The sequence below is a fragment of the Temnothorax americanus genome, unplaced genomic scaffold (genome assembly GCF_048541705.1).
Source record: "Temnothorax americanus isolate GAGA-0224 unplaced genomic scaffold, ASM4854170v1 Scaffold11, whole genome shotgun sequence".
Taxonomy (NCBI): Eukaryota; Metazoa; Arthropoda; class Insecta; order Hymenoptera; family Formicidae; genus Temnothorax; species Temnothorax americanus.
This window is the reverse complement of record NW_027509242.1, coordinates 2,524,531-2,550,030: the sequence shown is the minus strand read 5'-3', so window position 1 is coordinate 2,550,030 and position 25,500 is coordinate 2,524,531. Positions and strand designations below refer to the sequence as shown.

Genomic DNA, 25,500 nt, shown 5'->3' with positions numbered 1-25,500 from the left:
ATGTCGGAAATAAGAAGCACTTCTGCGCAATCACATTTTCATTTACGTGAAACCATGTGCATATTTTTGCAAACGCGCATTAACGGGAAACTTTGTATACAAGGAACAGGATATAATTCAAATTCACTGAGAATATTTATTTTCAAACACAGATGTGCTATTAATTACTTTTATACGTGGCATCTCCTAACGGGAATGGCAAAAATCAGCGCGTTGTCTTCCAATATATCGAGATATATTGCATTTAAACAGTTTATTCTATTTATATGCTATATTGTATTTATTGTAGCAAATATATTATTTAACTATACATTTTTTATATTTTGTTAAATACAGAAAAAAATACGATGAACGAGAAACACTCCATATTTCCATATTCGGGTTCATAAATATGGTGCTCTCTTGTATTTTTTAACACAAACTACATATATAATTGCACATCTCATAAACTACAGCGGAAGGAACCAGGATATTGACATTTTAGGATACGACAATTACCGGTTTTACGAAGCATGATGACAGCTGTTTCGCTGAAAATAACGATTCGATTGTCGCGAACGCTTTGGCGTGCGCTTCGAAAACCGAAAAACGGTTCGTGGAACATGTTTCTATCACGAGCAGGAAGCTGCTACCTATGTACCACAGTATTTGCAGCCGCAATTTACGTTCGAGTTACACGACCGACCTGTCAACGAAGAGCAGCTCGACCGCCAGTGATCGGCGCTCTCTTACTCCCCTCTTCGAAACAATTGTTTCCGGTCGATCGTTGTCGATTTTGTCTTTTTCTCTCTCTCTCTCTCTTTTTTTCTATTTTTCCCCCTCGTCTTTTTCTATAACCCCGCAATGTATTACACATCTAACTGGATTTTACTTTGTGTGTGTGTTTCCGTGTTACCTGCCGTGCCGCCGACAGATGGGGACCAAGTCTCGCCAGAGAAAGGTAATTTTTGAATTTTCATGCTTTTCACGCAAGATTGCCTGCGGAATCAATTTTTTTCTTTTTTTTCTCGTCAAAATGCATGCCGGTATGCTGACACAATCTTTTTTCTCTGAGTGGCATCTAAATCCTCAAGCTCACCGTGTGTCTAATTGTTTGCTCGGAAAATTTGTGAATGTATTCACAGGTAATAATAAAATTCTGAGTGATATGAATGAGTTACATTGTGAAATAGAGCAGAAGGATTCGATCACCTCTTTAAACGCCTGAGAAAACTCTCATTTAATATAGGATTAATTATTTAAATATGCTACATTTTTACAGTAATGTACATATATTGTGTGTATATATATATATATATATATATATATATATATATATATATATATATATATATAGCTCTCGTGTATCTGCAACATTTATTGCGATGTGAAATGTTAATTAAGATTTGTTACAAAATAATTAAGCGTTTTTATGTATAAATTACGCAAAATTTGCAATTTCATATACAATTCACACAAATGCTCACAATTTTATCAGCCACTATCGATTGGCAAATAAATTCGTACGAAGTTAATTAGTGCAAGTCGATAATAAACTAACACTAATTCGCCGTTTTATTAAAATAGAATTAAGTAACTCGTTTAATTTCTTCTTCGCCAATGCCACTGATAAGTGATTCGCAATATAATAAGGAGGTCATAAAATGAATCGAAATCTTATCGAGTTGGCGTGCTTTCAGTCGCCTCTTCCGCGTGGCTACCCACCCCCGTCTTCGACGATGCTTTTCGATGACGACCCGGGCATCATGTCCGAGGTGGAGACCTCCAGCACGGGATTTCGACGAGGGGGCAAGCAAAGAAGCAGCCTGCCCGTCGTACGAACGCCCAGCAAAACTTTGGAGCGACCACTAGGTATTTACAAAATTTATATAGAATCCGAATAAGTAAATAGATTAAATATTATTTTAAAAATTGCTAATTAATAATATTTGTAGATTATATTGATATATTATATACATATTAGTCATATTATATACCATATTTTTTCTTAATCTTTAAAACTTCGCTGAAAGTAATAGACTTAAATATTGATCATATCTAAATATAAGAAAATCTAAGTAGTAGAATATTAATTCATTTTTTATTTAATGTTAATAGGATAAAGATTAGTTGTTGCATAAAGACGTAAATTAAGTACAATCTGAAAGTTTGAGAATTAGTTTTCAGTCACGATTTAGATATTATATTTGGTCATCTCTCTATATATGTATGTTTCAAATGTTGCTTATTGCACGTTGCTGACTGTGCTGACAAATGCATTTTTATATCTTCTAGGATTGGTGTTCCTGCAGTACAGGAACGAGACAAAGAGAGCATTGCTACCGAACGAGATCACCAGTATAGACACCGTCAAGGCTCTTTTCGTCAGAAGCTTTCCGAAACAACTCACTATGGAATACCTGGATAGTCCTCATGTAAAAGTTTACATACATGACAGCAACAAGGACATGTTCTATGAACTCGAAGATCTAAGGTAACACTCTTATGCCATACTATATACGTCTTTTCTAATAAATTCGAATTTTTATTCTCAAGCAGACAAATAATGTTTTAGATAAAGTACTCTGTCGCTAAATATATTTTGCTTTTCAAACAACAACCATTTTTTTGTTCAATTATAACGATCTGTTACACAAGTATCATCGTTGCTGTTTTAGAAGCCTTGCATAGAGTCGTTTAGTTCTAATTTATTCAATTTTTATTATGATAATATTATTCGTTTTAATAATGGCGAATTTCAACAAATAATGATTTATCATTGCATGATATAAAGGTAATTGTTTTCCTTTTTAGATCGCACCTGAGAGATATCAGGGATCGCAGCGTCCTGAGACTTTTCGAGAGTGCCGACGGAGTGACGGGGATGCCGGGGCCCTTGGGGGTGCCGGGAGGCGGTGGCGGTCTGCCTCCCCATTGGGAAGATCAGAGCTACTTCAGCGAGCCGGAATTCGACAGCGAATATCAGCATCAGCACATTCACAAGAGCAAGGTAAGTGCGCGTTAACGAGACTCCATCCTTAGTTCGTCGTTTTCATCCTCCTTCTTCGGAGACGAGATCGGTTAGATATTTTTCACTCAACTTTTTATGTAACACGGAGTGCGCTGTCACACAATATTACGTTTGAAAGATATTCTTTCCATCTTGTGTGAAATATACTCGCTCATTAGATATTTACAGGAAGTTATAATAGGATATTCTTTGGTAATGAATATACATGGATAATAATATCTTATAAGGAAACACTTCTGAAATATTTACTTCATTTAGAATGACAGTTTTCTTTGCCCAATTTTGCATTTTATATTCGTAGAAGAGATATTTCGCGCGTTATATTCGGAGAAATATACCTAAATATAAAGGACGTCGCAAGATATTCTTCATTTGGAATTGGAAATATGTAATAAACTCTTCTTTTTTACGCGCTTAAAACAGTTCGATCGTAAAGAAAATAATATAACTAGTTTTTTTAAATAAAGCACCGTGTATGTTTATAGAAATGTGACGTATTTTTCGAGATCTGTTAATTAGCATCACGCGTGGAATATGAATTGCCAATAATGTTCGATGTGCTGCTTTATACCATAGAAAATTTTCAAAGATGAATCAAATAGGATATAATGCAACGGTTTATAAAAGTTTATTCGGCATACTTCACATGTACACAAAATATACACCACTAAGAGCTAAGTCTTGAGCTTAAGCGACCGAGGCGTACGTTGCTGATCGATCAAGGCGGTTTCCGTCGTTATTACATAATTAAGTTTCCCTTCGTCTCGCCGAGGTCAATCGATCAGCACGCACCTTAAAACCACGATGAGTATTCTGTTAAAAGCGATCGTTGTTATTCGTGATCAGTTTCTCGAATTTACAACATAATACTGTCCTATTACGCCAACATTCTTTATTCCGTTAATGAAATTTTTCTTAACTAATTAAACTCTATTCTCGTATACAGGGATTGCCGCAACGCGACGTTTATCGCATATCGTTATTATAGACATTTCCGGCCATTTGTAACAATATCGACAAAGATTTTAGCCGTTTTGCACAAATAAACAGTAAACATACTAGAATTCTAATATTTAAAAAAAGGTTTTGCCAGACTTTTATAGATCCTTGATATGTTTTGTTATCTAACGAGGGTTACGATTATTTCTTACGTTCATTACAATTGACCCCGTACTCGCCATCACAATACTCGTGGAAGCTTCAGACTTAATCGTCGTACAGTTAATCGGATAGAAATTGCAAATAAATATGATCGGCAAGATGTTTTGTCAAGCGCAAGTTTTTCCAATGGCAATATTGTTCGCATCTCCGCATGTTCGTAATGTTTACGAAAATACGACAAACAAAAAAGTATTTGGCTGCATCATCGAGAAAAAACGAATCAATGAGCAACGCAGAGAAATGAAATCGGAAGGGCACCGGACTCAGCACAGCGCGAATGACAAACATCTTTGCCCGTAGCAACTAAAGATACTCAGCGATCTAAAACATGGCGTGGGATACCTGGGAACGTTTTGCTCTCGAGAGATCGTCGATCTTTCGTCGACCGGGTATCGAGGGTTCGCGTCGTTATTCGGCACGATCCGGATCTTTCCGGGCGGACGCTCGATAAAATTCCGCGAAAATTCACGCGACGTCGCCGGAATGTCGCTTCGCGCGCGATTCGCCGCGTTATCTCGTCGGTGGTTAAAACGCTTTGCACACCGGTATAGCCGGCAAGTACAACGCGCCGGAATAAAGCTTCTTGGGCACCGATCTCCAATCTAGGATCAACGCTTTCCCGAACGGTTCCTCGGCGCATCCGTCGCAGATGTCCATCACTTGTCTGACCTCAGCCTCGGCGGGCTCCCGTTCGTCCTCCTCCTCTTCGTTTGCCCCCTTGGTGAGCCCGAAACCCGTTAATCCCGTGAAATAGTCGTCGTCCAAACCTTGAGGACTGGGGTATCCGTCATCAAGGATCGATCCGTCGCCTAACTGCAGCAGTCCTCTCTTCTTCTTCTTTTCAGCCTCGCGTTTTCCCAGCTTCTTGTCATTTACGTCCTCCGTTTTTGCCACGAAAGTTACCTAAGAAATGCCAGACATGTGAAGTGTTACACGCTATCAGTTGAGCAAATAGAAATTTACAGTATGTACAATATACATTCTTTCCTCCGTCCGTTTCGTGAAAGAAAAAGAGCCAGACTTGTTTCTTGAAGTGATTTCTAGCGAAGATTTCTTGGAAGAAATTTAGATGTTTAATTCAAAAGAATTAGTCGATTATATGAAGCTAAAGTAATATGAAATTAACAAATTACGAATGTTTCGAACTAAACTTTACTGGAAAGTGCGAAAGTTACTCAGCGTAAAACAGACTCTTCTCGAGGCGATACAATGAAAAATCTCAGAATCCAGTGCAGGCAAGTCAAACGCATTCACTGAGATTCTTTCTACTCTGATTCTTCGTCTTTTAATTTTTTACGTTAAGTAGGTCGGAAACTGCTAAGTCAGAGCTTACAATGTAACGTTCGCTGAAAAAGATTTTCCGCGGATTACTTTAAGAACGAGTACAGATGTGTGTATAAGAATTTAATATCATCGAGTTAAAACGAAAAAGAATATTCAGCGAGTTGAAATAATGACGAGAAAATTAAATATGTTGACATGAAACATGAAATAGATAAAAAAAAATAGAGATTTTGAAGGATGTTCCGTTTACCCCTAGATGAAAACTGATACCGGCACGCGAAAGATTTAATCTAGACTTAATCGCGCTCACCTTGCCGTCGCCACCAGTTTCTTTCGAAGTTTTCTCGGCGTCCCTCTTCACGACGGATTTTTCGGACTCGGTCAGACTCGACATTACCGTCTCGTTCTTGATGTCTCGCTTCTTCGACTCGCTTCTCTCTCTTTTGAAGAGATTATGATAGGGTCCGTTCGAGAAAATCGACGACGGCCTGGGAGCAACGGGCAATCGATGTAGCGGGGGGAAGGGTGACGTGAAAACATCGAGATTCAAGGGCGGGAGCGGCTGTGGGGGCGATTCCGGGACCGGCGGTAATGCCGGATGACGAATGGTCAGGCCGTTTTGTACGATCTGGATCGACGCCCCCGGATTGATCTTCACCTGGAACATCATTTGCACGCGTGAAACATTCATACTCAATTGATCGTGGTGAAGCGTAAGGAGGAACAGTATACATCGAACGCGGAGATCTCAAGCAGGACGTACATGTGCGTCTAAGAGGCATCACGCCAAGACGTATGAAAAATAATCGTGAAAACGTTCAACAGGATTAAACATTTGATTCTAATTTTTCGGATGCCTCTTAGATGCCTTTTAGATTACCCTTCGCGTATTGTTTCTCGGTGATGCTAATCAGGGAACGGAAGGTAATTAGCTTGATGACACGGAAGCACACATGCGAGTGCTCTCTAGTGTAACGAAGTGAGAAAACGTGATTGTACTTGTGTATTGATCTGGCCTCCAGTGAGGAAGGGATGCGGTGGCAAGGGAGGTCCGGTTACAGGCGCTCGCGTGGTGGCCCTCGGCGTGTCATTACTCGTGTCGTGTTCGTGACGATGAACGTGATGGTGCTTGTGATCTTTGTGCGCTTTGCCCGCGGTCAGGGCAACGTTGTAGAGCTGCACCATCGTCAGTTCTCCTAAATAGCCACCGGAACCTGAAAGACAGTAAACATTAGCGGACACGTGTCACGATGATAAATCACGATGCCGTTTGTAAGATTCAATTAATCTGATATTTTTGAGATGGCAGTTTTTATTATCAATAATCGAAACTTGAGACAATCGTAGTTTTTTCATTTAAAAGTTATTAATATATTAATAATTATATATAATGTAAAAATATATTCTTACCTGGTGGCGCTTCTTCGCCCTCCAAGAAACCGCCGCCCAGTTGTCGTTGTTCCTGTCCCGAAATGGCGATTCCGCCGCCTTTGATCACGTGCCCGACTAGCTGAAGTAAGCACGACAATGTAAATTCTCTTGCATATTTTATTTACGGAATATAAAAAATATATTTGCATAATCGCTTTTTTATTCGCCGGACTAAGCGACACGTGAAATTAGTTTGAAAATGCAGTTTGGCCTAATGCCAACTTAATTGGTCGTTCGAAGAAAACACGGAAAAAACCAACGCTACAAGCTACCGGGCGCAAATAGAATGAAAGCCCCGGATTGTGTGTCTCCTGTGCGCGATATAACGCAGTGGATAGATTGCATGTCCGCAGTCGAGCGGCGTTATATGGAAATTTAAATTGGTTTCTGTCCTTTTTTATTTGAAAGTAACCTTGGTATCCCCGGATGAGAATATCGCGATATGGAATTCTATACTTTTCCATTTCCCGTTTATTCTATTTCGTCGCCATTCTTTCTCGTTTCGTTTCTGTCCGACGCAATCTAAATGCGGGAAGCCGCCGTCTTGACAACTTTCATGTTTTTTAGAATGAAAACGTCGAATGCGTCTTATACTAGGCTTAATTGCGAATCTCGTATTTTGAATCGACAACTGCAATTACGCTTGATAATTGCAATAATTTTATTAACATAATGATAGGTTGATAAAACGCGTTACCGTCCGCCCTTTGCGGTGAATGACTATATACTTCTCTTTATCATTGCAATGGCGTGTTAGAAGATACAATTGCACGATATGACGCATTCATAAGACACACGTAAATTCCTATGCATATATATTATACAAACGAAAATGGGACGATTATATGCAAAGTGTTATATCCGAAAACAGACATTTAAGTCGACAAAATTGCGGCGACACACCCGCGAACGTGACTCGTATACGAGAAATAATATATACCGGAAGCACGTTCGCTCGAGAAATTCTTGGTGCATTTAACATATAAACGATAATTGAGACAACACAGAATCCTTATGCAACTACGTGATATTACCGTGCAAAGGGCTGTCTTCTCTTACCGTTGAATAGAACATTAAGTACCTCTTTTCTTAAGCTTGCATTTAAAGTGGCATTTTTACTGAAGAATTTGACTTAAAATCAGCTTTAAAAAAAATATGATGCGATATTCAATAAATAGATTTTGAGAATTAATTTGTCATTTGTTACATTATATCGTATGTTACATTACATCGATTTAATTTAGAATGATAGTTTTTACTAGGTATTTCGTAATATTTACAAGTGACGTTTTTTTTAATGCTGCTTAAATTTGAATATATCCCTTTTTCATTGATTTAAAAATAATTTGGCTCACTATATATTTTTGCAAAACGGATTAATACGCCGATACGAGTAATTCAAAGATTTGCGGTAAAGCCGCGCGCCATTAATTATTAATAATTATTTTAAGGCGCAAGAAAATGCGAATATGTGCAGGATATATTATTATATTCATTTCTTTTATAATATATATGATGTTAAATAGTTTTGTGATGCAAACAAATTGGCTAATATTTTCGGCGTGTACAACGTATCAGGTTTACACGGTCACTTTCTTTTCGTTCACACCGTGAGACTTATTTGAAAAGTATTGAATGTTTCAAACTGATAACAGTTCCGTTGGCCTTGGTGTTTGCGGCGCGGCAAACGACGCGCTAAGGCATAAGGTCACCACGCCTATCATTCGTACGATGACATTCGAATCGACAGGGGAAGTCTTCGCGAGTCGCTCCGCGCGTTACTCTTCGAAACGCGATCGTTTTCTACGAGGAATTAGCGATCGTTCACCCGCGCAGTTAATTAACTGTCACGATTAACGTCTCACGAACAGCGCGTCGAAGCGATGGCTACTTATCGGAGTGTTATCTCACGCGATCTTTTCTTTTGAAGCAAGAATTGAAGAATCGAACGCGAAGTTTTTTTGTAATTACGTATATGGAGAGCGCGATGTAATAAATTGATCGTTAGATTGAATAGTTCGATAATAGCGGAAGATCGTGATATATCGAGCTTTTATTAATAACATTTCGTATTCCGCGAACTCATTGAACACGCGAGAATAGCTATAGTTTTACGAAGCTGCAATAAAAGAAAGAACGGCGTGTCGTATCTTTGTTATTCTCATCATGTTACTCTTACGTCCATTGCAATGCAATAAAATGCGCGTATGTAAAGGAGAATGCCGTTTAATGTGTCGCGCAATTATCGTATTCCGGTAATTAAGTGCGCGCGTAATTGCAGTTAACCGCTTTCGCGAATGAATGTGAGTGACAACAAAGGGACCTAAGAGAAAGAAGAGAAGGCCTGGGGAGAGCATCTCTCAAACACCAGCGAACAACTATGGATTGAGTAAAATTTTATACTTATTACTTTATTTAATTGTAACAATATCAGAGAGAGTAACAAATTATCTTTAATTCGAGGTAATGCATTTTTATGAAAATTATGTGTAAGGGGGGGGTATCATGTATTATATAAATATTTTAAAATGGATGGTCTAGACGAATAAAATTAATACATATATAATGAATATTTAATACTGGATATTTAATACTATATTAATACTGGACAATTATCTGATTTATTACAAGAGTTTATAAAAGAATGTACCGCAAAAGTCAGAAGAAGTTTTACGAAATCAAAAATATCATGTGTTAATAATATCATTTCGGCATTTATATTATAAAATATAAATTATAATAACTTTTATTTAATTTCTCATGAATTATGAAGGTTGGAGTATATAAGACGTTTACAAGATCAAAATTTTATTCTGAGTGTCTCTGAATGATTTTCGAAATGCATGCGACGTTTATAAATATGAATTAGAGAATGCTATGAATTAAAGAATTGCAAATGCAATTCGAGGGATATTCGTGGAATGTTGAAACTGTAAAATTATGATAACTGTAGTGCATCTTTATTTCAAAAGAATTTAGTTATCTGCGGAATTTAGTTTTGTATCGGAATTCTTGACTTATTGTTTTACACGGAATGTAATATCACATTCAACACATATATTTTAATAGATTGCTTTTTACTACCTATAGTTATATTTTTGATTTCGTAAAAATCTTTTTGTTTGACTTTTGTGTATATGTTCATTCTATAAATTTTGTAATATGTAAATCGAATAATAGCCCATCAGAATTAAACATCGTGTTTAAGATATGCTACATGAAATATTTTATGTAACTTTCTTGCGTAACTCTTCAAAATTTTTCGTAAAATTTATACACTTTTACGATACGTCACGTATAATAAAATATAAAATTTGTTCCTTATCTATTCTGAAAAATTAAGTTTGTTTCACAATCTTGATGTAAAATTTCAGCATGGACTGATTGGATAACAATAAATATTTTAGCGGAAACGATATAATTATACAGACTGCAATACAATTAAATGAAATTCTTTATTTTGAAATAAATTTTAGTAGATATACCCACGGGATTAAAACTCGTTTTAAGATTGAGCTAATCATATTTGCTTTTATTTATCGCAAAGAAACCGAGAAATTATATAAAACTGGAGATTTTTACGTAATAACTCCATTGTAAAATTAATAGTGCATCAATTTTTTCATGTCGCAGTAGTAAAACCACGTGTACGGTCAGACGCGCGCTCTTTGCCCAGGAATAGTTAACTGCTCAGCGTGTATTAACGAAAGGAGTTTTCTCAATGGTTAATTAATTTCGCGTTCGTTTCGTGCACGCAATTTCATCGCCGTTGACATTTGCGCCACGAGTTCACCATGCGCTATAATTAGCAGCGTGTGATTACAAGCATGTCACACGTGTACGTTTATATTTTATCGTCAAAACTAATAATAAAGTCCATTTTTATATGCGTCCGCGTATACTGTTTTTTTTTTTAAATAAAAATTTTAGTAAAGTGACGAATATAATATTAATGCGATAGCGATTTATTGGCAAAATACTTTTATCATCTTATAGCATTGTTCTTTATATGCATTATTCATTGTGCATTATCTTATATATCATATCTATTAAATTATTGCATATATCTATTAAAAAATGAGTCTTATTTTTGAAGATTGTGTAACAGTTGCTAAATTTACAATCAAACAATCTTTCGCCCTCCATAATTATATTATTAAGTGCCTAATCGTCATTGTGTTTCCGAGAAATTTTTTAAACGGTACGGTACTCGAGTTTTATTAGAGAAATTATTTGTGATACACTCAATATGCATTTCTTATATCTTACACGCGACAAAATTATAAGTCACGAGAGTAAAATTGAAAAAAAAAAAAACTGAAAAAGTGTGCGCTCTCTAATTAAAGTCGAATGACGATTAAGAATTGCATGAGCAGAACGGCGGTTATTTTAGTCGAGCGGAAGGACGACAAAACACGAGTAGGTGATTAGCGATATGATTGCAAAAGTTGATTCTATAAGCGCGAGAGACAGTACGCGCGCGCGGTGCAATCTTTCTTATTAGAATACCAAGGACAATGCGCCGTCACGATTGCACCGTCATTGTCGGGCTTGTCATTCGACCTAAATTTACCACGACACGAAAAGTGCACAGTCTCAAGAGATCGATACGTTTCTTATGCATTATGGGCAATTGTAACTCCGTTCAAGTTCCCAAAATCGCTCGCAATGCTAGGCGCGCTTGTAACCAAGTTCTTCGAATAACGTAACAACCTCATTCGACGGTTCTGTCGAATTCGCGTTAGTACACTTGGGTCCGTGTTATTACAAGTTGAAAGGACACGTTTTCAGCAAATGAGAAGCAAATGGCTTTCTCTCGGCGAGAGAGAGAGGCCGGAATTACGTATTTTCGGCGAAACTCTCGAAGTTCTGAGCCACGTTTAAACATAGGTGAATCAGGAAACTTTAGAGATAGTACCGGTAAAGCGAAGCGGAATTGACGATTTTTTTTAAATTTGAGGGAAAGCTCTTTATTCGATTCGAACTACTGTTTACCAACGCTGCGGATTGTAGGAAACCTGATTATGTTTGTCCAAGATTTTCCAGGATATCTTCCACTATCTACCTATCTATCTATTTATCTATATATTTAGGGAACGAAGCGATAGGGCCAAAAACAGCATAAAATCGTGCGTGCTTACCCTGTTGTTGAACCCGCGACCTACACGCTCGTCGTTGACCCAGATCTGCCATTCGCCGGTGCGACCGTTCCAGCTCTGGCAGGAGTGGTACCACTTGTTAAGTCTCAGCGGATAATTCAATCTGTATAAGTTGTGACCGTTGACGTTGAGCATGTAATACGAACTCCTTGGTGTGTTCGCGACCCACGACAGTATCTCCCGCGCTTGGTCGCCGACTGAAAAGGGTCGAGGGTGTAAATTAGTCTGTCCGTGACGGAACGGGAAAGAGGGGCGGTTTTTCCGCGCGCAAGTACAGTGGATGTAACATTCCCCATTAGGAACAGTAACTGTCGAGAATGCTAACAGTTGCACACGCGGACACATACGAGATTCTAACGGTTTCAAACACATGCGGGGCACGTCCCGTGTTTTCGGACGCTTTCGTTGCAGAACCAGGCGGGTGAAGAAATATAAAGTACCTCGTATTTGTATGTTACACATTACGTTAAAATGATATTTAATTTAAAATTAACATCATCATGTTAACTTTTACTGTTTTTAAATCTTTAATAACTGTTAACAACAATGATTTCTAACATGTAACATTTATATCTTATTATTTATATCTTACATAAATAATGAAATAATGTCCAATATATAGATTTAAAGTTTATTCTGCCATGAATAATTTTAATTAGATGCACAGTTTTAAAAGAGATTTATTAGAATTAATAATTAGAATTAATTAAATCGTTCATTGTACAAAATTTCTCTGATGTTGATATAAACTTAATTTTTATCGCTGTTCTCTTTATATGTATAAGAAATTATCTGTGGATTAAATATTAAAAAAGGTACTTCTTATTTCTCACTATAATATGGTACATTTCCAGTATACCTATATTGATTCTGGAAGTCGAGAAGCGTTTTTAGACACATGCGAAGGCAGGGACTTATTGTTGGTGTATTTATGACACCGCGCATATCCGCCTATTGTCACGCACGCCTGCGCCTAGGAAAAAAAAAGAAAGAACACCGTGTGTGTATGTGTGCAACTTTCTACCGGCACAAAAAAACCACAAACCGTATGGAACCTTTCTAAACTGCACATTGAAAACGTAGCCGGGACAACGTCAGTATTTGCGCACGAATAATAATGCATGCGGGCGTAAATCGATTCCTATCCCAACGATGGGAGGGACGGTATGATTGTGACTTAAGCTATATAATCACTAATCCGCGGAAAGAGAGAGCAGTGCGTGGGAATTGATTATGCAACTGAGCACGACCGTTATATCGCGTGTAATGCTTGGAAAATTTATTATATTTTCAATTAAATTTATCTCGATATTTACAACGATATTATTTACAGCATATAAATTGCATTCAAATTTACCAGGAGCAGATTTTAATAAAATTTTATTTCTCATTTATTACGTGTGAAAACAATCGCAGTATCGTATTAAAGTACATTTGTTTATAATGGATCTCTATAAGTGTATGAACGAGTTTATTAAATTTTAAACATTGCGAAAGTGGATCCATAATTATTGATGTTGCACGTTAAACTCTGCGCTTTTTCAATTTTTGTTATAAAATACTTTGAAATATAATTTTAAAAAGAAAAGAAAAACATCAGCGAGTGAAAAGTACTATGTATACTAATTTTGGACAATATTGTTGGCAGATCCGTTGAAAACAATTTTCGTTTGTTCTTCACGTATAAATATCATGAACATTGTATATGTTCATTTTTGTAAGTGTTCACAATTCAATGCGCCGGTCCGTTCATTTACAAGTTTATTGTTTGCTTATCCGCAGTTTCTGCTGTGTTAGTAAACAATATATCAATTATGAGGAACTAGGTCGACGGCAAATTAGTGCACGTTGTAAAAATTTGTTAATAAAACACACAACTCGCGCCGCAATTTAAGGAGCGCAAATTTTTGCTGGCAAGTTACGGCGGTAACAAGTTTCCAATGTACAAAAATAATTCGGTTATCTTTTCTTCGCATATGTTGCTCTGATAACAGATAAACGTAACAGATAATTGTAAATTTGTTACTTTCTTTCTTAGTTTAAAATGTGCAAAAATGTTTCTTTCGCGCATTTGATTAATGACAAGTTTATATATCAAAACATAGTTTTGCAATAATGACTTCTAGCGAGCAATTTAGATGAACTTTACTTTAACGAGTAAAGACTAAAAGCTCCAAGTTTAATTAAATTGTATTACCAATGTATAATATTCAAATTTTGCAATGAGCACAGCGACTTACTTCTAATTTTTTTATAAAGAAACATTGTCTTTAAATCACAATCGTACATTCTTGCATATTGCTGACACGGAAAATTAATATCGTTATCGCAATTAATTCATGAGGTTTGTAACATCGTTACACGATAACGCGATACTTTTGGCGACACACGCAGCGAACTTTCGCTTTCACGTTCGGTACATGTCGTGATGATAAGAGGTGAAAGGAGAAGGAAACGCACGCGTATATATTTCGCGCACTTACCTGCGTAAGAAAACAGTGGATGGTCGTTAGAGTGATTGTGGAATTTCGTCCACATACAGAGGGTGAACTCCTTCATGTCCGGCAGGTCTACCTTGTAATGGATGTACTGCAAGACAAAAAGAGAAAGATATATGTGTTTATTGTATACTTCGTTAGATCGCATCGACGACGAGCAACGCTCGGTTGACGTTGATTTCGTGTATGCCTATCGCGATCGGAATTGTCAATGCACTCGGCGCGCGCGGCGAAGATTAATGCGCCCCGTGCGATTTAATCGCTGGAATGTGTACTCTACCGCGTGGTGTGCATCACTCGCATTATACCGGCCTTACATTATTAATCGCCCGTCATCGATCCCCGCGGCTCTCGTTTAAATGAACGTTAGATAAACGCGCGAACGAGCACGTTCCCGTTGCGGGTGCAATCGAGCGGATGTAATCGAACAATCGTGGCATACGAGAGAGCGACTGTTGTTCGATTCGACGTGGACGATTAGAGTTTGATGGGAGTTTGAGTTGCATCTTCACGAGTACCGGGCGTGCCGAATTGTTGCAAAATAGAAGCACTGTGTTCGCGCGGTGGAAAAATATAAATTATCGCGTGAGAACGGAAAAGGTGGTTTTTCATTACGATATAAATGCGATTACATATATTTTCCGTTAATTTGATGCACCCTGATGCACCCGAGACTACAATGGTCATCGGCATCGCGCGCGCGTTTGAATTGGTCGATTACATTGGTTGTTGACGTGGTACACGTCGATCGATTGAAATTTATGTATGAACAGCACTTTGCTCTAGGATATATATCGAATATATATTGATGAACGGCGCGGCGCGTACACTTCGTGCCTTAGACAGGGAAATTGCTTCGCGCGGAATCACAGCACAATAATTGACAAGCAAATACCGCGTTTTAGTCTATAACCTATTCTCACGATACGATCGTAGCAAACACGAATGACGATTAACGAAGACGCTGCTAATAAAAATACACCGTTTTACTTTTTTTAAGAATGTAATAAAAGTTGCAACATTGTGTATTAAATAAGACAGAAATTGAAAATATACAGCTACACAAAAAATTGCAAGTTGTTTAAAAAGATATTATACTTCGAGCTTTTGTGTTTGCGCGTTTACTTGCATTCTTATCTTATCATTATCTTTTTTTTCGTTCTTGAAAAATTATAATTTTTATTTGTTCTTTTCCCAGTAGCGACACAACATGCAAGCTGAAATGTGATCACGTTCTTCTAAGAGTTTCGCGACGAAATTATCGCGATTTATGCGGGATATCCGCGTTTCGTTTTCAAAGAGCCAAACTGCGCGCATTTTTCTTGCCCCATACTTTCAATCCGATCTTTTCCCAAGTGCCGTTATCATTACTCACATCCTTTTCAAGGCGAAATGGGCACACACCCACAGGAATGCGCGCTTTTTCGTCGGCGATTGCATGAATTCGCGCGGTTAATCGATTACGCGTTGTCGGTGCGAGAGAGAGAGAGAGAGAGAGAGAGAGAGAGAGAGAGAGAGAGAGAGGCGTAGAGCCGCTTCTTGCGCCCGTAGTTTCTCTCTGACGAGGAGAACTGGAAGCCTCCCTGCCACCCATGCCCTCCTCCCCCATATGGAGAACGGATTTAGCCAAAAGCGGCCGCAAAATCACGACGGTGACGACCGCGATCGAGATTGCACCGGCGCACGTCCAGTTCCTTTTACGGTTGTCAGCTCGCATAAACTTCTCCCCGCACGTTATAGCAGGCGCTATATAGAAATACACGTGTCACCGCGCATTACATTCGCCGGCACCTGACAGGCAATGTTTCAGCCGGCCTCTAAGAGGTGACCGTAAATTTGATGGGCGGGATGAAATATTCAATCGTGTATTCGGCGATACTGCTCTCTCTCCTTTCTCTCTCTCTCTCTCTCGCTCAATTTCCCTACTGTTTGCGTTAGGGTGATTTGCATCTGCAATTCCCGTGACTTATCGACACGTCGAATTATAGCGTCACGCGTTCGGTCTTGCGCGCGTTTCTCCTTCGACAACTGAAGTTATTAATATCCGAGAGAGAAAATATCATGTGACATTTATGATCGAGCACCGTCGCTACGCCACAGACATACGTACGTTGCAATTAACTATAGCGGCGACGTTTAAGTACATTGAGTCATTCGGACAAACGGTTCCTCGTTAAGCACACAGAAGCTTGCTCAAATAAAAATACCAAAAACAACCTTAAATAAACCTCACATTTATTATCTCACGGCACTTCCTATACGAAATCGCTTCCGTTGTTATAAGATCGATTTGTTTCGCCTCTATATTTAGTTCCATTGCTGTTTTTAGCGAAACGTATCGACATTTCGCCTAATGTCTTCTCGAATTTCCCGGTGTGATAAATTCGCAAATCGCATTTCCACGAATTCGCAGCCGCGTTTAATATCTCGCCTGGCATTGTCGACCATCAAGCGAGAGGCGTCAGCGTGGCCGTTAATTGCGACGGCCGGAACGAAGCTAATGAGCGATCCGGCGATAGGCATCCTGTCTCGAGGAAAATGATCGCGTATTAACGATCGTAGAAAGTCAGGTAGGCAGGTAGACCGCAGGTCTTTGTTCCGTTTGTCTTTGGACATCCATTTACGATCCGCGATTTCGCGACGGTCTCCTTTCCCCTTGCACCTGCGAGACTGCAACCGCAATTACGCCCGCCTGTCGTCGAGTCTGGACGGACGCTCTCCGACGTCGGATATCACCTTGACTCGAAGTGGTCTAACGAATACAATATAAATACACTCAGCTCGCACTTTCTACCGCCAGTTTTTATCACGTCGATCACATCTACAGATTATTATTCTTATTTGGATCTAGAATAATAATAATCTTCTGTGCGCGGAGATTATTATTCTCCGCAAGATTATCCGGAATTATATGGAAGTTCTGATCTCGTTTCATATCTTTGGCATTTTTCTCACTTTTTCAAAGCATGGTTTTGAACATTTTTATGACGCATTATATTATACCGTAATATTGCGTTAATGTCCATTTGAGATTTTATTTATAATAATAACTTTAAATCGTGTTATAAAAGATTTGCACGCACACAAACGTTTTCCAATATTAATATATGAAGATAAAGTTAATAACTCTAGTGCCTGATGTAAAAGGAATTTGTGTGGTATTCATTGTTTTTAGATATCTTAATCAGTATTCGGATAAATATAAAGTTGCATATTTTAATTTGAATAATTGTATGTTTTTATTTAAACTGTTACAAGAACGTTCACTTGGTTAGGAACAGAAACGCTTACAATATTGGTGAAGGCCAATTGATTATTAACATTCTAAATGAACCGGAGTAGTTTAACTTCCTTTCTCCTTAAATCAATAGCCTAGCCTGTCATCCGTGAGAAATGTCTAAGCCGTCAACGTGATTATCTTCATATATTTCACCGCAATAACTCGATCGCCAAAACTGCTTTTATAAAACGTGTTATATAAATTGCAATCTGGATATCTTAGTACCGATCGCAACGTTTCTTATAAACGATATACATATATAATTTTACGTCGTTGAGCAATTTATCTCTCATCCGCTTCCTCACAATCAGTGAGCCTAAATTTTTCCGGTTCGACTTTCCTGGTTATTATACAAATTTGCCCAGGAATATTGCCGCTGGCGCATCAGACGAGCAAGTAATTCACCTTTGATGGAACGTTCACTTTCTCGTCTCGCGAGCTACATCGAAAAACGAAAATGTAGAAGTACTCCTGGTGTATTTTGTCTTTAACGAACCATACAGAAGACATCGCGACATCTGAGCGTTGTATAGCTAAGGAGTCGATTGAAAGGCGGTCGCAACGGTCGCAACGGGATTTCGCCGTTTCGAGGGATCACGGCGATTGGTAATAATTCAGAACTCATTTCGTCTCGTAGCGCCCCGAGGGGATTGTCCGAGAAAATGTTTTCTCTTACTTTCGTTGGCCGCAGAACGCGTGTCATTTCGCTCGCCGTGAATCCTCCCTGGTCGGTGCAATGCCAAGTTACCTCTCTCGAGCGTGAAGTGCGCTTCACGTAGCACGTGAACGACGGAATTCCGCGTTAGTCACACACGCGAGACGCACCTTTTACAGTTGTGTAGACTAGGTATTGTTAGCCCGTCCAATATGTCAGATAAAGAACAAGAAGAAAGAAAAAAAGAGAAAAAAGAAGAAGACGAAGAAGAGAAAGAAGAAGAAGAAGAAGCGCGTGAAATGGAAGAGTATCGTTTGCCGACGTGAAAATTATCATAAATTCTTACAATTTATTTAACATAGACACGCACCCATGCACTCGTAGAAAATTTTCTAAATGAGAAAAATTTTGAATTCAAAGGAACCAAAGAATGAAACATATAACTTTCAGTACACTGTGTACGTATTACGCATAATTTTAACATATTAAATTAAAGGCTTACCATCTTTATCAATAATCGCAGATTAAAGCAATTATTTTATCAACAAATTATAATGACGAAATCGCATTATAACAAATTATGCATCAGATGATGCCGGAATTATATTGTAATCAGCAGATCCAAGTTCTGGAATTACATTATTCACTCACTATGTGGAGCATGAACTAATTTATATTAGGCAATGGCGATTGCAATTCGTCTTCAAATATGTATTACATATGTCTGTAGATATACAACAATATCAATAACGTGAAACTAGAACAAACACCATCCTATGCATGGCTTGGAAAACAAACATTCTGCATGCATAGTGCTATATTGACCATCTGGCCGCTATGATCATCCTCGCTTTGCACGTATTTGTGAGTGATTCATACACGATTCGAAATGCCCTACGTTTCATAGGTTTTTTTTCCATGTCCATCAAACACTGGTTTTGTTCCAGGCTGGCAAATTACCAATCTAAACTGTAACGAATATGTCCGGATAGAATGTCAATTAATAATACTCGCTTTGTGTTCATTTTAAAGCTCTGATCGCTGATCATAGAAATTTACCGTTCAAATTTTTGATCGCGTCGCGATTCGCTTCTTGTTTTATCACGTCTATAAAACATAAGCTTGGAAATATTTGTGACATCCGGTTTGCGATATAAAAATCCGTCTCCCGTGTGTTCAATGACCTACCTCGAAGTACAGCTGCTGGGTCATGGCGACCTTATAGAGGGTACATGTCCCTTGGTCGTGCGACAGCAGATGATGAGGACTGTCCACGTCGTAGAGCGTCTGCGTAGGCGCGTTTCCGAAAATCGATGCCTCCTGATGCAGTATACCTGCGCCGTCGGCGTGGCCCGGCACGATCGGTCGCCAGGACGACGAAATCGCCTGCACCTCGCTGCACAAGGATGCAGCGAGAATAGCGCACGCAAGCGGGATCGGCGTCATCTTCGGGCGGCTCGTTTCTCTCGAGCTACCTGCAAGTTAAAAGATCGAACTGGCTTTTTCTTCTCGGCTTTAGAACTCGAGAACTATTTCGCGACCGAAAAGAATTCGAAAAAGCTGCATTAAATTATGTGTTAAATTCTTCGCCGTTCCGATGAGACGTGTATTTTCATTTTTTGTTCCGTTTATTTGAAAGTAACGATAATGCAATGTCGTTACGTTCACATATGTCACGTAGTATAGGTGACTCACATATTATATAAATACCTCGATTGCTTTTTCCGCAAATATCCTTGTGCATAATAAAGCGCATAGCGCTTCCAAGTTAGGAAAAACAGAAAAGAGAAATGGCTCCATCTCTCTACTTTTATATTATTGATTAATCATTGCGCGCACATAAATCGTAGGCGAACTAGTGCAAATACCTACTAACCGGCGTGCGGTATCGGCGTATTATGCAATCGGCGAGCTTCTCCGCTCGGTTAATTATTATAATCGGAAGGTCTACGACTCGTTATATGTACCCGGGTGTGGGGAACAAACTCCAGAAAAGTTACGTTGAATCGAGTTCCGATGGAACGAAGCGAAGCCCACCAGGCGATCACCCGCCACCGCCAATGCGTGTAATATAATGCAGAATAGAACGGCGCTTGCACACGCAACGGCATCATTTCGTTGCGAAATTTAATTCAGGCGAGCGTGACGAACGTTGTACCGCTTAAGAATGCAATCGACGATAATTCTTTTTTCACACGATAACATTTTTATCTCATGCGAGCGTCTTTGGTATCGTGGTATGCCGAGCAGCCTCGCGACGAGATTAGACCCAGATAAGATGCAAGTATTGCGTCTAAATACCTTCTGCACTCCTTTTTCCTCGCGCATATGTACTTGGATAATTAATCGGCGCCTTCTGCTATACTGTACCAGTTCTCGGACGCCTGTCGATGGATTCGTGTCCTTAGATTTGCGCGACGTAAGCTGCATTTCTCATACGCGTTCCCCTTATGCAATATACGCTTGTATTAAGTCAATTACGCGCGTACGGGAGAGTTGTGCGAAGAAATGGCGCGAACGGATTTGATGATTGATATAAATCGCCGTTATCAAGACCATTATTTTTTGCCGATGCACTGTGACGATGCATCGACGGGTTCCTAATAATAATGCGCTCTTAATGATTTCCTAATTGCTCCGTAGTGCACCTTGATCTTAAAACTGCTTGATCTTAAAACACGACAGGAAAATCGAATTAGAAAACAGTCTTTCCATAAAAATAAATTAATGCGTAATGCTAATGTCTTGCTGTGCAAGCAATAATATTAATGCAACACCAAATGCAACCGTAGGAATTTTCCATTTTGCCTTGATTGTAAGCGGAACTCGTACAACTGAACGTAAATCCGTGAAACGGTAGTGTTAACGGAACCAAGAAACACGGTAGCGCAAAATGTAATCGACGAGGGAACCGGCTTCCGATATTGAAAGGATTTGCATATTCCGCCACGAACATTTATTCTTACAGACTCGAAACAATAATTGAGACCTGTCACGCTTGAATAACTGTGCTTGTGATTAATTGCTTTAGATTCTTTAGAAACTCCAAGTTAGATGAAATTGAAAGTTGAAATCGTACTAGGTATAGGGACGATCAAGTGCTATTACGAAGGTGATCATCAAACTGCAGATGTTATAATAAATTTTTTATAATTATTATCAGTTAATTTATTTCACGTGTGACAGGAATATTAATAACGTGCATGATGAAATGGTAATTATTTGATAACATAATTGTACTTGTCATTATTCGAAATTGTTTTGATATAATTTTTAATGATTTTATTGAAAATTTTACATAATTGCTAGTGGTAATCGCCAATTAATTAAAAATATTTTGATACTATCAGTATTATTTATTGATACTTGTAACATAAATGACGCTGTTCCATTATTTTTATTAATACACGTTTTCGATACTTATCAATGTATTACTATATTTTATGCATGGCACAACTAAATTGTAAAAGTCTTCTTTCATAAATCTCCTTTCTTCGATCTCCCTTTGTGTTATTGCTTTTGCTACTTGTGTCAGTGGTGTCATTCTCATCTCACAGTGATTAATGCAACCGTTCACTTTGTCTTAAGAGTATCTCGCGTAGAATGCAGATCGTCAAGTTACTTTTGTGACACTATCGTGATCAAACAAATTGCGATCCACAATGAAAGCTATCAAAGCGAAAATTAAAATGCAATGCCCTGAATAGCTTACGACATTAAAATGACTGTACTTTGCATGAATCACGCCAATCTCCTATCGAATTGACGTCCAGTGTATTAAAATCTCTTTTTTATAAAAAAAAAAACGAAATTCTTGCATAAAACATAAGTAATAAGTAACGAAAGAAATGATAATTTATACACAAACATTATCTACATATGTAAATAACGAAAAATAAGTGCGTAAGGGGAATTAAGGATTTATATTAAAACTTCAAAAGGCATTAGGATTTATGAAGAATTATGTCGTTATTAAATCATTAAATCGTTAGTATCAGATTTTTATTCGGAGTATTACTCTCTTTCTACTGAAACGAAATTAATGTCAAACTTATCACGTAGCAAATTAAGCAACACCCAAAATTTATAGGACTTACTTATAATTTTATAAGTAATTAATGAATTTTTTAGTGCGTTATTTATTATTAAAAATCTACGTCTTCTGTGATAGTAGCAAGTGACAGTTCCGTAAAAAATTCACAAACCCGCACGGATATATGGCAAACGGCATTTCTCGAGCATTTAGAAGTTTAAACCACTACGAAAATTAAACACACTAAATTCGTCGATGTTCCTTTTGAGACGTGCAAAATTTCGGTTATCGTAAGGCGATCGGCACGAAACTTACCCAGAGATAATAATCACAGTCGAACTCGGGCACTATGGAAAGAGGTAGATCCTCGCGGTCTCAGAACGGAAAGGTAACTGCCCGCTCGTTGAGCTTGCCACGGATCTGGTAAGCTGACAGTAGGTGTATGCACCTCTCCTACCTGGGTGTTTGATACACCTTTTGCCTCGTGAGCCTTTTGCCTCGCTCTTCTCCATACGTATCGCCGTACATTATTGTCGTCGTAAAAGCGACTCTCACGTGCGCGAGAGGTCGCCGGTCAATTACGATTTTACTGGATCGTTTATTCGGCCATACGCACGTGTAACATGCAGGATACCTTAACAAAAGCACGGAAAATGCATTTCGTACCGCGAAATGCTATTGAGGAAAAGCGTGCAGCTGTTTAGCTTCAAATCTACTTTACTTAAGGCCATGATACTTTTTAAGTGACGCGACGTTTTTTATTTTCTGTTTTTTATTTCCCGCAATTACCAGACGAAATTATTATATTACATACATATAATTTGAAAAATAAAAAAGTAATCATAATTATATTTCCATAAAGTTTTGATAAAGATATAGGCACAGAATATTCTCCATCATGTAACAGAAACATCTTAATGATTTAACGGCTACCAGAGGAATTAATTTAACACCTTGTTAAAACAAACTATCTTTAAATCTTCTAAATTTTTTATGTAAAAAGTTCTTATAATTCTATATTTTATCATAATTTACAACGTGGTTAGACTAATAGGTTAGATCTAGATAAACAAGTAGAAATTAGAAGGCGAGGGAGATCGACAAGCTTCTTGCGCATGATCCAAAAATGCCTGGGAAGAGGTCAGCGGGTAAACTCGTTCGAGCGTTCGATCTAGAACGGCAAACGGCACCTTGTGATCAACGCGGATGATTGTCGCTCGCCTCGTCCTTGTAGAAGAATGCCGAGGATTCTGCAATTTGCGACAGTAATTTCTAACGATATAATTCGGCGATGTAAAATATTCAGGATCGAAATACTCTCTTCAATCATCTTTCTATCCGTTTCTGAAGATTATATCTGTATCTTCTGCCGTGTGGGAGATATTTGAGATTGCGTGCGGATAAGTGCAACAATTATTGAGTAAAAGCGAGCAGCCGCTTAACTTCAAATCTAACATTAAGAACATGATACTCTCTTTATGTGGCGCGAAGTTTCTTATTTCTTACAATTACCAAACGACGCGCGACGTGTGATTTTATGCTTATTAAATTTCAATTAGTTACGTTATTGTCCATTTAAATTAACGTCCAATGTCTCGTTCTGCCTCATAAACGTGCAGACGCCCAGAGATAGGTATTGGCTCATTCAGCCTTCAGGCTAAATGCCGAAGTTGCACTGATGCAACGAGTATTTATGCAAGTATAACACAAATATTACGATGCAGCGTAATAGTTTACTATTAGTTACAGTTTTTATTTCACAGTTACACTACGATCGAAATCGTTATACCGCACTAATCAATTTAACAGAATTGTTCGTTCCCAATATTTCGTTTTTTTTTTATTAACGTTACATGCATACGTGAAATTCGATTGATAATACATGCATACATCGAGTATCGAGTTTATCATTGCTTAACGTTTCTTATTTATTTTATGATATTTTGAATTCGTTATTCAAGCTATTGTGACAAAAGTTGCATTGAGCAATTATCGTAAAGTATGTTTGTATATTTAAATATATAGACCCAAAGTAATGCTAAGGAAAAGATACGAAAAGGATAAGCATGGCATTCAGAATTTTCCGCTGTACAGATGTAAAAAATATTCTGCCAACCGGAAAGAACGTTGAATAAAACGCGCGTTTGTGATTTAACAGCAATTGGTGGAATCTCAAGTTACATATTATCTCCCGTTTCACTTAGAACGCTTTCACATCTTTAACCCGCGATCAAATCACATCTTGCTTTTCACGTATTTATTTCTCAAAGCTGTCTAAAAGTCTCATAAATAATTACGGAAATTATTATTATTATTATCATTTATATCGTTAACGTTTAAAATTAGCTAAACGTATTAAAATTCACGCGCAGGTAAATTCACGTTACATTACGTTACGTTTACGAAACTTCTCTTCCGCAAAAGATATATCTATACGTTTCGCAAACGCTGTTTTGAATATAAAGCATCTTGGAAGAATAATCTTTGTAATTATATCTAAAAGTCTACGTAAAACACGTCTTTACAAATATTTTAGAAAGAGATCGTATAGATATTTCAAAAATGGCATAATTTGGTGATTTAAGAATTTATCCTTTTTTTCTGTTATTTGTAATATATAATTCCGTCTTTTGTAATATAATCGTTACACAAAACTGTTATACATAAATTCTTGCTTAATCTTGAGTATTCAAACTGACTTTACGAAACTTCTTTTCCGCAAAAGATATACGTTTCGCAAACGCTGTTTTGAATATAAAGCATCTTGGAAGAATAGTCTTCGTTTTGTAAAAGAAAAATCTTTAAAAATATTTTAATAAATAGATAATTTAAGAATTCATTTTTTTCTTCCGTTATTTCATTTCAAGAAGAATATGAGGATGTGCGTATGTAAAAAGAAATTCTATAAACATCAGGGAGAAAACATTACGTATGAGTCATGAAGTATTCAATTGCCCAATTGCATTAGCGAAATGCAGATTATAGTTTT

General features: G+C 37.9%; 2 protein-coding genes across 3 annotated transcripts in view; one reads left to right on the top strand and one right to left on the bottom strand.

Moving 5' to 3' along the window:
* The window catches only part of LOC143908376 (uncharacterized), a 244,935-nt gene that overhangs the window by 158,626 nt on the left and 60,809 nt on the right, over positions 1-25,500 (top strand). For both annotated transcript variants that reach the window (XM_077426027.1, XM_077426034.1), the window contains exons 6-9: positions 914-940; positions 1,680-1,851; positions 2,275-2,473; positions 2,794-2,989. In XM_077426027.1, the coding sequence (XP_077282153.1) occupies positions 914-940; positions 1,680-1,851; positions 2,275-2,473; positions 2,794-2,989 (594 nt within the window). The remainder of the gene's footprint in view (positions 1-913; positions 941-1,679; positions 1,852-2,274; positions 2,474-2,793; positions 2,990-25,500) is intronic.
* On the bottom strand, positions 3,008-23,118 carry B6 (pentraxin-related protein b6). Its single transcript, XM_077426088.1, has 8 exons — positions 22,827-23,118; positions 19,667-19,953; positions 14,529-14,634; positions 12,028-12,242; positions 6,866-6,965; positions 6,455-6,669; positions 5,766-6,113; positions 3,008-5,074 (listed from the first exon to the last, which is right to left on the bottom strand). Exons 2-8 carry the CDS (start codon positions 19,922-19,924, stop codon positions 4,697-4,699), a joined length of 1,620 nt encoding a protein of 539 aa, XP_077282214.1. The 5' UTR covers positions 19,925-19,953; positions 22,827-23,118; the 3' UTR covers positions 3,008-4,696.

Bases quoted from the DNA above. Each gene is read 5' to 3' on its own strand.
- B6 (XM_077426088.1), bottom strand. From the start codon at position 19,924: ATGACGCCGATCCCGCTTGCGTGCGCTATTCTCGCTGCATCCTTGTGC. The intron at 14,635-19,666 runs GTAGGTCATTGA...TTTGTCTTGCAG, and splicing joins CCCAGCAGCTGTACTTCGAG to TACATCCATTACAAGGTAGA. The intron at 6,114-6,454 runs GTACAATCACGT...ATGATGTTCCAG, and splicing joins GAGGCCAGATCAATACACAA to GTGAAGATCAATCCGGGGGC.